Here is a 16,489-nt window from a genome sequence, read left to right as displayed (position 1 = left end):
GAACTCGTGCTTAGAGTGGGCACCGAAGCGAGAATTATCGAGTCCGTGGACAATTGGGCTCGGGACCCTGCCGCGTCGGGAATCGAACCCTGGTCCCGAGTCTGACCTCTGCTTCAGGGTATGCCTCCTCTAACCAGTGAGCCACACTTCTGTAGTTTTATCCCATGGATAACGTAAAATGTGAGAAAAAGCAGGCACTATTATCACACCTGCTATTTCTGAATTTACTAGTGCTTAGTTGCCTCTAGATGTTTGCTCTTAGAAACTTTGTTAGGTACTCGGTATTGCCACAGCCTTCATAATCACGATTAATGGGAGAAATGTGTGGTAATGTGACTACTGTCCGACTCCTGTTTTCACTGCAGTCTAAATGATACTGACACATTTATAGTTGTTTTTGTGTTGTAACTCAGAATGATTTTGACATGTTGCCTTAGGAAGGTTCCAGTACACCCAGAGAGGGAAAGGGTACTTAGTCTATGCCTCAGCCACCAAACAGTTGGAAGAAAAGAAACACTTTTTTACAAGCATTTTGTTGGTGGTACATCTCAGTTCAGTTCATTAAGTCTTTATTTCGATTATAAAACCATAAAAGACATTGCAGTCAGTTAAAAATTAAATAAGTTAAAAATGCTTGGTTAAAAGTGGTTGAGTCAAGACAGAAATAACATTGTTATGAAGCAGTCGCAGTAAGATGTTTTGAAATAAAATAATAATCCAACAGATCGACAGACTCAAATATACTGTAAAAACAATTATTTAAAAGAATGTGAATTGAATTGAGATATGTCCGCACAGCATTAGTTTGTTAGGAAAAAGAAAGCGGTAAAGCCAGACAGGTATAGCAGTCTGAAAGATAAAAGGCTACCCCAGTCTTTCAGAAGATCAATAGCCCTACCGCAAGACTCAGCAGGGAAGCAAATTCAAAATTGCCACCCATCCCACAGAATTGGGGAAAACAGATTAAAACAGGTCAGGACAGTAGACCCTTAATTTGTTAGCCCAAATCGCCCATGCCCATCTCAGGAATTTTGCCATGGCAATAACGATGGATTTCTGAGTGCATGTCTGTAGGATCCTCAGGGCCTCTTTAGCAGCTCTCGTGCCAAGGGTGGTACAGATGGGTTTACGCCATTTCTTCCTTGGTAACCTGTAGGCCGGGCAAACAAATAGGATATGGGCGATTGATTCAGACTGTACTTAACACGTCGGGCACGATTCTGTCGTTGGCTTGAACTATCTGCTAGAAAAAGCTCTAGTCGGAAGGGAACCTACCCTAAACTGAGGCTTCCAGTGTAGCTTCCTATTTAAAGCTATCCCCAGGTAGGTAAACAATTCAGTCTGCTCTAAAAGAACATTATTCATGTAGACTTTTCCCGTAATAGTTTTGTGCATGTGGAGAACCATGAACTTTGTCTTGTCCACATTGACCACCAGCTCATGGTTGCGGCAGAACTCCTCAAAACAGGACAGGGCCGCCTGTAGCCCAGTTTGAGTCTTGGATAAAATCAAGGAGTTGTTCGCGAACATGAGTAGGGGGATTTTCAAGCCCCCCAGGGTTGGAGCATCAGTGGGGCATGTAGAGTAGTACTGTACCACCCTGTCAATAAATTGGGAAAACAGGGTAGGAGCGAGGCCACATCCTTGACGTACACCCTTTAACACCGGTAATCTCCCTGTGACTTCTCCGTGTGTGCCCCATCGAACCTGTGCGTGGTTGGAGTCGTGCAGTTTGACTATCATTGCTAGCAGCTCCAACGGCATCCCCACATCCATAAAAGCTCTCCACATTTTGTTACGAGGGGCCAAGTCGAAAGCAGACTTCAGGTCATATAGCGTGCCCCCTCCTAAGATAACAACCCACCAGTAAATCATCACAAACCTGAGCACCTGATCGATTGTGCTGGTGTGGGGCGGAAACCTGCCTGCATAGGTGATAATATCTTGGATTCCTCTATCCACAGCTGGATTCGACACAGTACCAACTTGACAGCTATTTTCTGAATAGAATCTATAAGGCTAATGGGCCTATAGTTGCCAGGTAATGTACGGTCCCCCTTTTGATATACCGGTATAATAACTGCACCGGACCAGGTATCAGGAATGTATGCACCACTAGCAATGGCGTTAGCAAGATAGGTGATATAAACCACCCAGTTGTCCTTATCATAGACAAATAGATCCACCTGTACGCAATCGAGGCCCGGGGCCCTTCCTCTCGGAATTAGGGAGAGGACTGTCTCAACCTCAGAATTGTTAAATAATAGGGTGGGTATCGAGGAAGGGATTTTAAAATCTTCAAAGTTTTTAGCGGGGGTAGAGAACTGGGCCATATAATACGAGGCCCACTGTTCCGTCAGAACATAATTAATAGGTGAAAAAGATGTCCCACCACTCCCCCACTTCACTAGCTGCCAGAATTTTACCATGCTTTTCTCTTTACTGGCTAGAAGCAAGTCGTGCCAGCGATTACCATCCCACTCCTTTTTAGCTTTTGATTGGGTTGCTTTGTAATTTGCCCTTGCAAAAACAACAAGTGATGGACTGAATGTGGATCAATGTCACACACTCCCCCAGTCAAAAGATCTGGGCCCAAATCCATCGTTTTTTTGCACTCCACACCACCCTGGGTTAGACAATGGCGATATGCAAATCAGCTCTGACCCTGTTGCCCCATGGGAACAGTCCAGTCCGAACTACAAAAGCCATGTCCTTCCCAGAACGGAATCAAGCATCCGAGGACCGGACCGGTTTCGAGGTAACACCTCTCATCAGCCCGGCTAGCTTGACTCCAAGTGGTGTGGAGTGCCTGGGACCCACGTCTGGGCATCCCCAGCGCACTTAGGGCGGCAATTGCAAAAAACAAACAAGTGATGGACTGAATGTGGATCAATGTCACACACTCCCCCAGTCAAAAGATCTGGGCCCAAATCCATCGTTTTTTTGCACTCCACACCACCCTGGGTTAGACAATGGCGATATGCAAATCAGCTCTGACCCTGTTGCCCCATGGGAACAGTCCAGTCCGAACTACAAAAGCCATGTCCTTCCCAGAACGGAATCAAGCATCCGAGGACCGGACCGGTTTCGAGGTAACACCTCTCATCAGCCCGGCTAGCTTGACTCCAAGTGGTGTGGAGTGCCTGGGACCCACGTCTGGGCATCCCCAGCGCACTTAGGGCGGCAATTGCAAAAACAACAAGTGATGGACTGAATGTGGATCAATGTCACACACTCCCCCAGTCAAAAGATCTGGGCCCAAATCCATCGTTTTTTTGCACTCCACACCACCCTGGGTTAGACAATGGCGATATGCAAATCAGCTCTGACCCTGTTGCCCCATGGGAACAGTCCAGTCCGAACTACAAAAGCCATGTCCTTCCCAGAACGGAATCAAGCATCCGAGGACCGGACCGGTTTCGAGGTAACACCTCTCATCAGCCCGGCTAGCTTGACTCCAAGTGGTGTGGAGTGCCTGGGACCCACGTCTGGGCATCCCCAGCGCACTTAGGGCGGCAATTGTAATTTGCCCTGGCATATTTAACTTCTCCCATATCTTTGGATCTAATAGCCCTTGTCAATAAATGATAATCCTCTCTACAGGTTTTATTGTACCAGGTGGCCATTGGTACCCCTGCCTTTACCTTCTTTTAACTGGTCCTAATAAAATATGGTTTTAGTTTTAAAAACAGGTCTCTATGAACCTGGGGGGCGATCTGGTTAATATCCTCCTGTGAGACAGGTTATTTAATGGGCAACCAGGGCCTTCATCGCACCCAGATCCCCTTCCTTCTCAATAAGCCAACACCATCTTACTCTCCTCGTATCATTTGAAAGCAATACTTCTGGTGGTATGTCCTCTGTGACCTTTTTAGGGATGTTTAGTAAGCCCGGGCCCTTGATTGTCAAAATAAGCGAGCCATGGTCACTTTCTGTGCATTCCTGGACCAACATGTCAAGAAGGGAGTGCTATGATTCAATATTGAGGAGAATAAAATCGATACAGCTACTCCTTATGCCATTGTTAAATGTATGCGCACCCTTCCTGTCCGAGTGGGACCTCCCGTTCACTGCTCGCACACCCCTTTCCAGTCATAGCCCCTTAAGTTGCAAGGCAGCTTCTGTCCATTTTTGAATTGGGCACAGATCTAGGGACGGGATATTCCACTGTGAATCCTTATCGGAACTTAAATTGCCATCCTCTAGATCAAGCGGTTCGAAGGTGCAATTAAAGCCCCCCATAATTAGCAGGTTGCACCCACCCCTCTGGCTATACAGAAAACTATCAAAGAGGGTGACAGTTTGAGAGCGCCTCCCACCCGGTTGCCCTCTAGCGTAGATGTTAATTATCAATGTATCTTGCACTTGGTCCATCCGAAGCCGCAGTACCATAATATCCGGACTATCAATAGGGACCACCTAGACCCTGTAAACCATTTGTTGTCTCACCCAGCAAGTGACACCGCCAATGGGTCTACCTTTCCGTCTCCCTTGAGCAGGTTTGAAAAAATGTAAGAACCTGGGATGGTATACCTGATCCATGGACCAGTTCTCCTGGAATGACAGGAGGTCAAACTGTATGATAAAGACTGCCCAATCGCAGGATGCGGTTTTGGGCAGAAGACCTGTAATATTCTAGGAGCCAAATGTCATAACAGACTTAAGGTGCCCTTGAGATGGACTTTCTGTGGAAGGATAGGGAGGAGGTACGAACTCAGCCACCTGCGTGTCCGGACCATAGGGACAATCGAGTGAGATGGAACCTACTAGGTGAGCATCGACCATGCCTTCCGGCCCCTCCATTTTCTGTTCCACTTGGATAGGGTAGACCCCCCCCCCTGAGGTGGCCAGGGTTATTACCTAGTGCATCCCGCTCTGTTGTAGTATCCCGAGTTCTTTGAAGGAAATCAGGTGGAATGCGAGTAGGGGGACAATTACCATAGGCCTCTGGGTCCATAAATATGCCAGTCCCAGATAAGTCAGTGCAGTCAGGTGCTACAAGTCAGTCGATGTCTTCTAATGAAGAGAAGACATCAAAGCAATTATTAAGGGGGACAGAATAGGTAAATTGACCATGTGCTTGAGAGGACCCTCTCCTTCCAACAAATCTAGTAGTATCAGAGGGTAGGTAGAAGTACCCCAGGGGGAGAACAGAGATATCATCCCTGACATCAAGGTCCCCTGCCCTCGCCAGAATGTGCTGAACCAGACCAGGGGACCTGAAGCTTAGAACCACGCAGTCACCCCTGAGGGACTTTAGGGACTTCCCTACCCATGGTACTCTGCGGACCATTTTAAATTTGTTAAACAAACGGTTTTTGATCCCCGTCCTTGAGCTCAGGAAGTGTAAACCCTTGTTTCTCAAGGTTGACCAATCCTCAGATGCCTGCGGTGCTAACCCAGGGACATTACCTAGAACTACAGTGTAGGGAGTGGCTTCCGGGGGAAGATGCAAAAAATTAAAAGCATTCTAGGCACTTGCAGGGCATAATCGGTTGGGAGAGCGTCTGCGGGTTTCTCTCAAAACATGCTGCGAACCCAGTAAGCTAGGGCCTCCCCGTGTCAGGGAGATATGATGGCTGTCAGCAGGGGCTAGTTCAATGGAGTTCAGTGCCCTAGTAACAACCACTCTTTTATCCTGACCCCCCTCCCCCCTGAGAAGAGCTGCCCTCTTCATCCATCTGTACTCTAGAAGTACTTGAGATAGTGTGAGACAGGTCTTGCTCCATTTTGTTAAGTCTATCCTCTATCAAACACAGTTTTTGCATCAAGGGGTCAAGAAGGTTTGAAATTCCCTGCACTATCTGTGTGTAGAGAGATTCCTCAATAGATGAAGGTGGACTAACAACGGCGGTGGTGGCCGAAGTAGTTTGGCTACATCCGCCATGCCCCCTTGAAGCTGCCTTCCGTTTGACTCCATCTGATGATTGGGGGGTGGCTTTTGTTGGACCCCGGCCTTTCCTTTTCTTTGATGGTGGCTCCCCTTTCTCATCCTGCGTTGCTTTCTTGCCCCTGGTTGTAACCCTTGTTATGCCTGAGTTAGTGTCTGGGCTGGATGGAATATCTGGTAGTGGGGTATTGGAGCCCAAAGTATGCTGGCTTAGGGACAAGGGCGGTGTGGCAGAGGGATTATCTGTGTGTGTTAAAACAGGGGGGGGGGGGGCAGACTACCATTAGTTAGGGGAAATAAAGGTTCTAAAGATAGCCTGTGCTCTGTTAATTGAATCTCATGGATCAGTGCAGATTCTGGCCTTGATAAAAAAGCATCAAGTGTTCCCACCACCCCCCCCCTCCCACACCTGCCTTGCACTTGCAAGATGGACCAGCCCCCACAGGAGGCATAGCCGCGGGTCGGATAGAGCTAAACAGTACCTTGCTATTGTGAGTGTCAGATGTACATAAGGTGGCCCAGCCCAGCCTCTACCAATCTCGGACGGGCTCAGACGGGCCCGCCCTTGGTCCGGGCTTCGTCCGGGCACGGCCCGTGCCGCAGGGGGAGAAGCAGCGCTTAAATGCGCAAGTTCACTACAGCGCCTCCCCCTCATTAGCGGCAGCCGGGCGGAGCGCTATGCACTCTGGCCGATGGAGTCCTTTGGCAGTGGCAGCAAGAAGCAATGAGCAGACACTGGGATCATGATCCCACCAGGGTAACACCGGAGAGCAGGTAGGCTTAAAACAGCGCTGGGGCTTGAAGAAGCAGAAAAACATCTCATTATGTGCCAGGTGAGCGCATATTAACCGTGACGCAGGAGCGGGATTTTGCATCAGGGTTGGTAATCAGTACAAGTTAGTCTAAGCAAACAAGCAAATAAACTCTGTTCCCAGAAGCTCCGACAAATTGATTTTTAACAGCAACATGTTGATTTTGTGGAAAAAATACTGAAAAAATCAGAAAAAAAGGAAAGCACGGCAAATCATTTCCTATGCAAGTGCGGCATTGAATTTCTGCGGTCCAGGGCATCTGAAGAATGGCCTGGAGTGGGCCAAATGATATTCTCTTTATAGCGCTATAGCATAAAAGTATGCATTAGTCTAGAGGTATTCTGGTGCCTAGCATTCTCTGGACTACACTCAGCCAATTGAAATCAGCTACAGTCTATCGAAGGACCATATGCGCTTTACTGGAAACCTTCCATCTAGAGAACAGTGTCTAGAAGAATTATAACAGCACCACGTAATTTCTTCCTGTCATTGTAAGGGGACCTGTCCACAAAGCTGATGCAGAGTCAGGGCATCACACATGATCAGGTGCTGCTGTCATGGCAGTACTTGCTATTTATAGAGGGCTGTGAACGATGTTGGCCCCCACAGGTAAGCATGTGTGTCCAAACTTTTTTTTTCTGCAGGGGACATAAGGTAGTCACCTAGCCCAATCAATAAAAGAAATAGTTCAAATTAAAGAGATTTCTTAGTGGATTTCTTCAAACGGTCCTGTAGGAACAAATTGGCTGACCAGTCACTGAGTGCTGTGATGCACCATCGTTGAGACTGCCCATTCAAAAATGTTTTTCTGGTCAAAATGTTTTATGAATGATTTCCTGGTAGAAAACTTGTTTATGCACAATTACATTACCCTTGTTCTATGGATTACCGGGTGCCCATTTCTTATACTACTACTATCGGAATGTGCAGCAGTTTGTGCAGTGTGATGGTAAATGAGCCTGTTGAGTTGGTACCATAGCAACATTTTCTGTTCCCTGTCCGGTTTCTGAGATTGATATTTAAAAGATTGTGTGAGGCCTCTGATATACGCTTTCATTGTATCCCATACCGTGGACATTCAAACTGACCCCTGATTAATTTGAATGAAGTCTACTATTTAGATCTGCAAAAACCTAATAAAATCCTCCTGTTCCAAAATAAATTGAGGAAGAAAGTACAGATGTTGATTATTATCTATATTCCAAACATGCCAAGTAAGAGACACGGCTCAGTGGTCAGAGTATAGCAAATGTTGAATTTCCACTATACAAATTGGAGCAAGGAGATTGCTAATCAGACACATGTCAAATTGGGAGTTTTGCTTATGCAGTCTACAGTAGAAAGTGTACCCCTGTGCCAGTCCCATTGGTATATCTCCATACATCTACTAAAGGTAACATCATGCTGAAGATACTGGGTCTTGTGTTTTTCCCACACCCTGTAAAGGCAGCATTAGTAGTATCTGTTGAGGGGTCTAAATTGGAGTTAAAATCCCCCATAACAATAACAGGATTATTATAACTCTGTCATAGTTAGGTGTGTACACATTGGCAGTAACGAATGGATTATTATGATTGTGAATTAACCATCACCGCTTTTGTCCATCTGTGATCAATATCCGATGTGCTGCTTAATATCTTAAATGTCTTATTGCATATTATTATGGAAACCCTTCTTTGCCCTGAGACATATGGGGAGTTAACTACCCCAAACATTCTTAGTTTGCAGGGTCCTTGACTAGTCTTATTTGATTTTATTTGATCTAGTAAGAAGCATCTCTTGTAGAGCCAAGATATCCAGCTTTAGCCCCCAGGCTTTAGAGAATACCTTAGATTTCTTATTCCATTCTTGATGCCATTGATGTTCCATGGCAATCTTTTAAACATTCCCCTTTAGAGAAACTACACTTAGATGCTCCTGCTGTCAATTTTCTACCCCCCAAAATCCTCCCCAACACACCCCTCACCACCACCCTTCCTTCTTCCCCCTCCTTCTCTGACCACTTCCCAACCTCCCCCGTCTTTTCGCCCCCGATGCCCTCCTATACCCTGGGTCGGCCTAACTAAGGAGCCACAGAACTCAATATCTGCTTACCGCTGGGTAGCCAGCTCAAGCTCCAGTCTCGCTTCCATCGTATTATTGGAGGATGACTGGGGTGGTCTAGTTGAGCAGATTTATCTGGCTGGTCAAATTGTTCTGATATGAGGGCTACTGTTGCGGTACGGGTGACTCCTTCTGCCTTTGCCCCGCTGTCATCTATTTTAGCCATCTCGTTTGGGGTTATGCATTGGGTAAAGGCAACTGAAACCGGGTTGGGTTGCTTTTGAGAGTGATTCACACTTCCAGCAATGACAATTTTATCTTGAGTAGCCACATTTCAAGTGGTATAATTTACAGCAGGGTTTGAGTCAGTGGCTATAGTTGTAGTATGAAGGAAATTCCAGTTGCCAAGATTTACTGTCTTGACATACTAGGTTCTCCTGGTATTGTAGGAACTATCTCTGCAATTTAAGCTGTAGCAGGAGGTCACATTTAAAGTCTGCTTTAACAAGAGGACGGGGGACCTCTAAACCCCAGCGTGATCATTCAATTGCCGTTTGGAAGGTAAGGTCCTCCTAGGCCTTGTTTCCATTTGTCATGCTCCCCTCCTCTGGAGCTAGGGCCATACCAGTATTACTTATGGCAGAGTGATTTTCTGTAAGACATAGGGTAGTTTGGTCTAATCCGCCTGGTGTTACACCAAGTTTAGAGGGTCAGCCTCTCCCTCTGCCAGTCCCAGTACCAATTCTGAGTCAGTGGGCCTCGATGTTACGTATCTCCAGAGTAATATTTCTGAGCCATGCAGACTTAGTGACTACGATGTCTCTTAAGTGCCCTCTTATGAAGACAAGATATGTCTCTTAAGTGCCCTCTTATGTAGACAAGATACATAGATATTCAGAATCTCCAGTTCTTTAATTCTTTGTTAAACCTAAATGGATGTACCTGCTGGCTTTCTCTCTCTGTTTAAGGATTGTGCATAGATTCGTACAGCAGCTTCAGGTTTGCATCAGTAAATCTCTTTAAACTCGAGCGAGTAAGCAATTGTGCATAATAGAGATGGTCCAGCAGCTGCAATGCAACAATGTTTCAGCAACAATGTATCAATAAGGCAACACGAGTAAACAGCACAGCATATCCCGGTCTAGTGTGTCTAAAAGAGGAAGTCAGACCCTTATGGTGCAACGCAGTCTCCCATAGAAGTGTCCTTGCGGTTTCTACGTCACCCAAGACACAGCCATCCATAGACTTATACAGCTGCCACCCAATTCTCGAGAGGGTTTGGAAAGCCGTAAAGAGCAGCCACGCCCCCCCGATAGTCAACCATGTATTGGCGTCCTACTCCACTCAGCTCAGCTCCGTCCTCCAATCTTTTGGGAAGAGTGGGAGCAGCAAACCATTCACCTTATCTCGTATGGCCACAGCCCGTCAGCGCTCCAGCATTGTCTAGCAGGTTCTGCTCGTTTGCTGTATGCTTTACACTTGCCTTCTTTGGATGCCAACAGACAGTAATTGAGTAATGAGGAGTTGCTTTACTCTTTCCTATCTCCTAAAGGCTGCTAGGTTCTCATAGCCAGGAAAGTTGTCTGAGGGGGTAGTATGGAGGATACCGAATTGGGAGCTCAGCAAGAGCTCCTTGTGGCACTGTAACAGCCAACCACCATACTGCTGGCATTCAGATGTGCTCTCTGGCTGCTGATGTTTCACGCAGAACTGCTGGATATGGTGTTTAATCAAACAAAATTCACATCAAGGTGTAAGCACAAAACATAATTCACCATTAATTGTCAAAACAACATGCACAATGGTCCTACCAATTATCCATAATTAATTTCTGAAAATTTGGGACTATTGATGGCAGATTATAGCCATCCTGGTCAGTGAAGGACAAGACTCTGCTCCTCTAGCACGGACATCTTAAGGATCTTGGGGGCCCTGGGCCGAATGTATTTTGGGGTCCCCTATTCGGAACAGCTTTGAATTTATGATCCAGTTTCAGCTCTTCATACCCTTTTTACCTGGTCACTGACAGTGCAGAGGCACACTCGTCCAAATTCCAAATGTGTTTATGTGTTATATTCAGGGATAGTGACGTGTGTTTTCAATATTGTGACACAGCAGCAGCTCACTAACATTACTGCAAATAATCTCTGTGACCCCCACCTATTTCTCAGAAGTGAGGTCCTGTTTTAAGTTAAAAGAAACTTTTATATGTATGTTGCGTTAAAGATGAACACGACATTTCTCTGCAAAATGTATGTAAATGTATCCAAAATCTCCACGATTAAAAACAATATTCCCCCCACCACTATGTCTCAGATCAGCGCCCTTCCTCCTTCGAATCCTCACTCCCTGAATGTTTTTCCCCCTATCTCTTTAGATACTTTCCGTTCATTACTCTCGGCTGTGGGCTCAGGCTCCCCCAAGGACTGTTGCCCTCCCCAAATCCTTAGAGACGCCTTTATGGCCTGTCCCGGCCCTCCTCTGGACCTCCTAAACCGTTCACTCTCCATAGGCTCTGTCCCCAATGCTTTCAAAAGCGCTGTGGTAGTACCTATTCTAAAAAATCCCGGTTCCGACCCTGCGGTCCTGGGCAACTATCGACCTATCTCCCTTCTCCCATACCTGGGGAAGGTCTTGGAAACCTACGTCACCCGTTGCCTGAGCACCTTCATCGAGGAAACTCATTTCCTCGATGATCAACAGGCCGGATTCAGACCCTCCCATTCCACGGAGGCAGTGGTGATAGCGGTTATGGACACGCTGAGACAGGGGGCTGATAAGAACATGGACCAGGCCCTAGTGCTACTTGATCTCTCGGCCGCTTTCGACACGGTCGACCATGACATCCTGGTCGACCGTGTCAGAAATGCTGGGATCTCGGGCCTGGCCCTGTCTTGGATTGTGTCCTTTCTCCAACTCCGGACCCAATCTGTACACTTATCTTCCTTTTCTGCCCCCTGCACTTCACTTTCCAGCGGTGTCCCCCAGGGTTCTGCTTTATCTCCTCTTCTGTTTAATCTTTACATGCAGCCTCTCCTGGTCTCTCTCCGCCACTCTTCTGTTACCACTTTTAATTACGCAGATGATCTGCAACTTATCTTTCCTATCGACTCCTCTCCTCTCTCCTGCTCTAATTTCCAAACCACCATGCTCTCCATCTATGAGTGGATGAACTTCAGCCAGCTGAAGCTCAATCCTAGCAAGACAGAGCTGGTCCTGATTGGTGGGCCCCCACATCCTTGGACTCCCAACTTCTGGCCCCCTGCCCTCGGCCCCCCCCCCCTGCCCAGTTGACTCCGTGAAGAGCCTAGGTGTTACCATCTCCAGTGACCTCTCGATGCGGCCGCATATTAATGCTGTTACCTCGGCCTGCTTCTTCCACCTTCGCAGGATCGGGAAGATCCGAAGGTACCTATCTCCAGAGGCTCTCATTCTTGTCATCTTGGCCCTGGTCACCTCACGTTTAGACTATGCCAACTGTCTATACGTGGGGATCCCAGCATACCATCTTCAACGGCTTCAACTGGTGCAAAACCAGGCAGCCAGATTAATTTTCCAGCAACCCAAACACCAACATGTCACCCCGCTGTTAAAAACCCTGCACTGGCTCCCGGTTGCGCAACGTTGCATCTTCAAACTTGGCTGCACTATTTTCAAATCTCTTTTTGTTTCTGCCCATGCTTTCATTTCTCTCTGCCTACACCCTTATGCTCCCTCCCGACACCTTAGATCCTCTGCCCACAACCTGCTGGTCATTCCCAGGTTCAGACGCAAGAAGCATGGTGGTGCTGGCTTCTCTTTCCTTGCCCCATCCACTTGGAACTCCCTTCCCCTCCCAATTCGGCTCACTTCTGACTACCCCACTTTCCGCAAATCCTTGAAAACTCATTTGTTCCGTCTTGCTCACGGTTAGCTGCCTACACTCCCTGTGTCCTATTCCATGGTCCTTGAGCGCCAAGAAACCAATTGGTGTATGTGCGCGGTATTAAACACTTTTAACATAACATAACATAACATAACATAACATAAAAGAATCCCACGAATCACCCACATTAAAAAATAAATTAAAGGAAAAGGATATTTAAAGCAATCTCTTTAAGAATTATTCAAGGTCATCAGGGCAAGAGTCTGCATTACAAAGTCGGCTCTAACAGCTCCCCCCGCCTCCGAAAGACTGAGGCCCTGGGCCAGAGCCCACTTAGCTCATTCATGCCTTAAAATTCCTCTTCTGGCAAAGTACCTCCTGCTATACCAAAGCATCCCTGCCTGCCAGGCATCTCTCTACCTTAAGTGCATCTTCCAGTAACATGCAAGTTCTTAAATCTCATCACCAGTGCAGAATTCCAACAAAGGCAGAGTGAACTCTGTATTTGTAGTTTGTGTAGATAACTTATATATTAAGCTAAGTTAGAGAATACATTGCAGATAAAACATGCCTCCAAGGAGGACCTTCCTGCTTGACACCCTCTTCTACTCTGCTGCCTCCCTCTCACCAACAAACTATGACATATCCAACATTCCACTCATATTGCATACCACTTTCCATACATCATTACAAGCAGTCTAGTCATTTATGTGATATTTATTGCACCCAAAGAAATCCCACTCTGCGGAGTCAAAATGTATTGGGTGTGATAAATGCCATCAATTTGGTGTTCTGGGGAGATAAACATGCATATGTTGATCCTAACTGCATCAAATTAGCATGTTCTGGTAAATTCCAGGCATTTTTCTCCCTATAAATATTAGCAGGTTAGATCTACCAATATTTCTCACAAAACCTAGGATTGCGATTTTTTCAGTAACATAATTTACCAGATTAAACCGGTTTGTCGTAATGAGGGCCTGAGAAGTAACACATTTTATATAGGGCAAGATATTACACACTGCTATTAATTTTGGCGACCAAGACTTATTTTTCATCATCAGACCTTGACCGAGAGCAAGAAATACAGCAAAGAGGGGATCGGAGAAGCTAGAGAAATGTAGGAAGACATGGCAAAAGGCAGAAAGCAGAGACGAACATGAACCTGCATAAGTGAGATAAAGAGACAGGAAGTGTAGGGTGGTGGACGAAAGAGGCATGAGGTGGAATTAAGACTAGGCGGCCTAGCCTTTAGCTGCCCCTACACTGAACGCATACAGCAGCATGGTGACAGGCTCCAAAGCAAACTCTTTGTGCCACTGCACTTTATTTTTTAAACATAAAGCACAGGACTAAATACACTAGTTAGTATCTCATGACCCATCAACTCGCTGTCTCTCTGTTAGTCCCTGCATCCTATTAAGGCTTCACTTCATTTTAGGTCTCTCTTTTGCACAAAATTCTTGTTGGGTTTGAGCACTCAGTCCTGTCTGGTATCTTACTATGCAATACTACTCAAATTAAACTGAACTTCTCTTCTGTTGCCTAAACTACCTTGCCTGGTGGTATTTTTGGGAGCTGGTTTTCCTGTGTTGTACAACTATACTGAGCTATGAATATCGTTCTGTCAGAATATCATATCCAGAAAATTAACTACCAAATAATTGTGACGTTAAGTATATATTGTAAGTATAGTTTTCGTGTTCTTAACCTCATATATAGTCATTTTGAACACAGAGATATCTTGAAAGTACGCTGATGTGAGATTAAGTATAGTAAAGCTTAACTTACCTATAGTCACAATGTTGTGGTAGGTTGTATGTCAGAATATCAACGGGAGAAATATTGTCAGTCATAAACAATGTGTCTTAAATATTGATCACAAAAATATTATCCCATTGGGTGTAGATTTTCTATTATTAACAACAATGGAGCGATAATACTACTTAGGACACAGTATTTTTGGGCAACATGAATTTTTACTACAATATTCCTCTACTACATCATTGTAGTAGTAGATACTCTAGATAAGATATGACAGAACACATTTTTGTCAAGCTATATTGTGACAAATCATTTGTTTTTCCACTATATGCCTCTACAAGAGACATTGCTAAGTTGGCCTAATATGCATGAGGTATTTATAACTACTTTTCAATTTTACACGTGCAATTAGGAGGCAGAAGCATTTCCTGGTAGCAATTAGAGTGTCTTTTCTCTCCTATTGATTTGCAGTATAGCCACATTAACAGTCCAGCGTACTTTCTGAGTTACCATATTCTTACCTTATGTTTATTTTCAGGAATGAAGACAAACGGGGAGCTTGAAGTGAGTTATTTGTTTCAGTAGTTTCTGTGTTGTCCGTCCATTCAAGAAATAAACAAACCAGGTTTCTGATAAAGGGAGGTAAAGCCAGAGACCAAACACAGAGGGAAGTCTGGAGACCAAACAAGATGAGAAAGATGGAGACCAAACATGGAGGGTAAAGCTGGAAACCAAATACATTGAAAATTCAGGACTAAAACAGTAAGGATGGAAGTGAGACAGAAAGGGCACAGAATGGGAATATAAAGCCTTTGCTTTACAACTGCTATCAAGGAAGGTGTGCCATCCGCAGAAGATCCAACAAAAACTCCAACAGTGAGCCTCTACCAGAGTTCCGGTTGAAAGAGATGTCCACCAATCAATTCGCCAAAGAGTTCTACCTCCTAAACACTACAGCCAGATAACTTTGAGCTCATGTCTGTTTGCCAGCTGAGATTGTGACTTTTTATCTCAGTAACTGAAAACATGAATCTTTCGTATGCAATCTATGGTATATATTTCAAGAATTATCAAGGCATGACTCACCGATGATGCCGAAGATACCAAGGATGGTGGGCGCAAAGATGACCAGCAAATTGATGAGAGTGAGAAGGACAACGGCGATAATGACATGGCGCAACCAGTTGAATGGCTTGTTCTGGAACAGCATATGTTGGATGGCCCGACGCACCTAAGAGTGAGAGCAAAGGGATCAGAGCCGACAGGACCACATTGGTTCTTATAAAAGGAGCCCCCTGGGAGGCAAACGAAGGTGAACATTTACCATCATTAACATGCTTATATCTTGGAATATTAGCACTTGCTCTCCACCTCCTAATGTTCAGTGCTTCACTTCTTTTCATTCAACATTTACCTCCTACTACTTTTATCTTTTAACAATTCTTGCTTGCTTAAGTCTTCTGATGAAGTATCTCTCACTTTACTCTCATTTCTTTCCCTCATACCTCCCCTTCACTCTCCCTTTCAAGTTCTTTATCCCAGTTTTTCTTTCCCATTCATTTGTTACTCATATCCCTCTCAATATCTCATCTGCTTTCTTATTTTTCCTTTCCCAACTGACTCCCATTTAACCCTGCTTCTCATCTATCCCATCCTTTTACTCATTCTTTCCTCTCGCCTGCTATATCTTCACTCTCTTAACCTATTCCTTCTTTTTCTATTGTTATTCATTCCCTCAGTTTTATCCATTCCCTATTTTATGTCTCCCATCTTCCTTGTGTGCTTTTTGTCTCTCCTTCTACTTCTTTCCACACTTATACTATTTTACACCACTCTTGCTATTCTCTCCTTTACTGCTTCCAATTCTCTTTCATTTTACCGTCATTTCACCTCTTTGCTGAAATCCTATCCCTTTATTCTGTTTCCAAAGCTTTATGATCCCCTTCCCCTTTCTTTTGCTATCATTGTACTGTATTATTCTCTCATTAACACTCTCAGATTATTTCCTTTTCTCCTGCTTTTCCTTTGATCCCTTTTCGGGCCTGCCCCTGTCATGATAAGCTTTCACACGCTTGTCAGTCAGCTATTCCCTCTATCATTCTGCTCTCTCATATT

General features: G+C 45.3%; 1 protein-coding gene across 2 annotated transcripts in view; it reads right to left on the bottom strand.

The window, feature by feature from the left end:
• The window catches only part of SLC38A3 (solute carrier family 38 member 3), a 297,440-nt gene that overhangs the window by 11,035 nt on the left and 269,916 nt on the right, over nt 1–16,489 (bottom strand). For both annotated transcript variants that reach the window (XR_015300053.1, XM_086938804.1), the window contains one exon: nt 15,461–15,605. Coding sequence is in view for 1 of the 2 variants with exons in the window: in XM_086938804.1 (XP_086794930.1) it covers nt 15,461–15,605 (145 nt within the window). In the remaining variant the exon portion in view is untranslated. The remainder of the gene's footprint in view (nt 1–15,460; nt 15,606–16,489) is intronic.

Source organism: Lissotriton vulgaris, chromosome 9 (assembly GCF_964263255.1).
Source record: "Lissotriton vulgaris chromosome 9, aLisVul1.2, whole genome shotgun sequence".
NCBI lineage: Eukaryota > Metazoa > Chordata > Amphibia > Caudata > Salamandridae > Lissotriton > Lissotriton vulgaris.
Note: the sequence above shows the minus strand (reverse complement) of the source record. Positions and strands in the feature narration are given on the sequence as shown.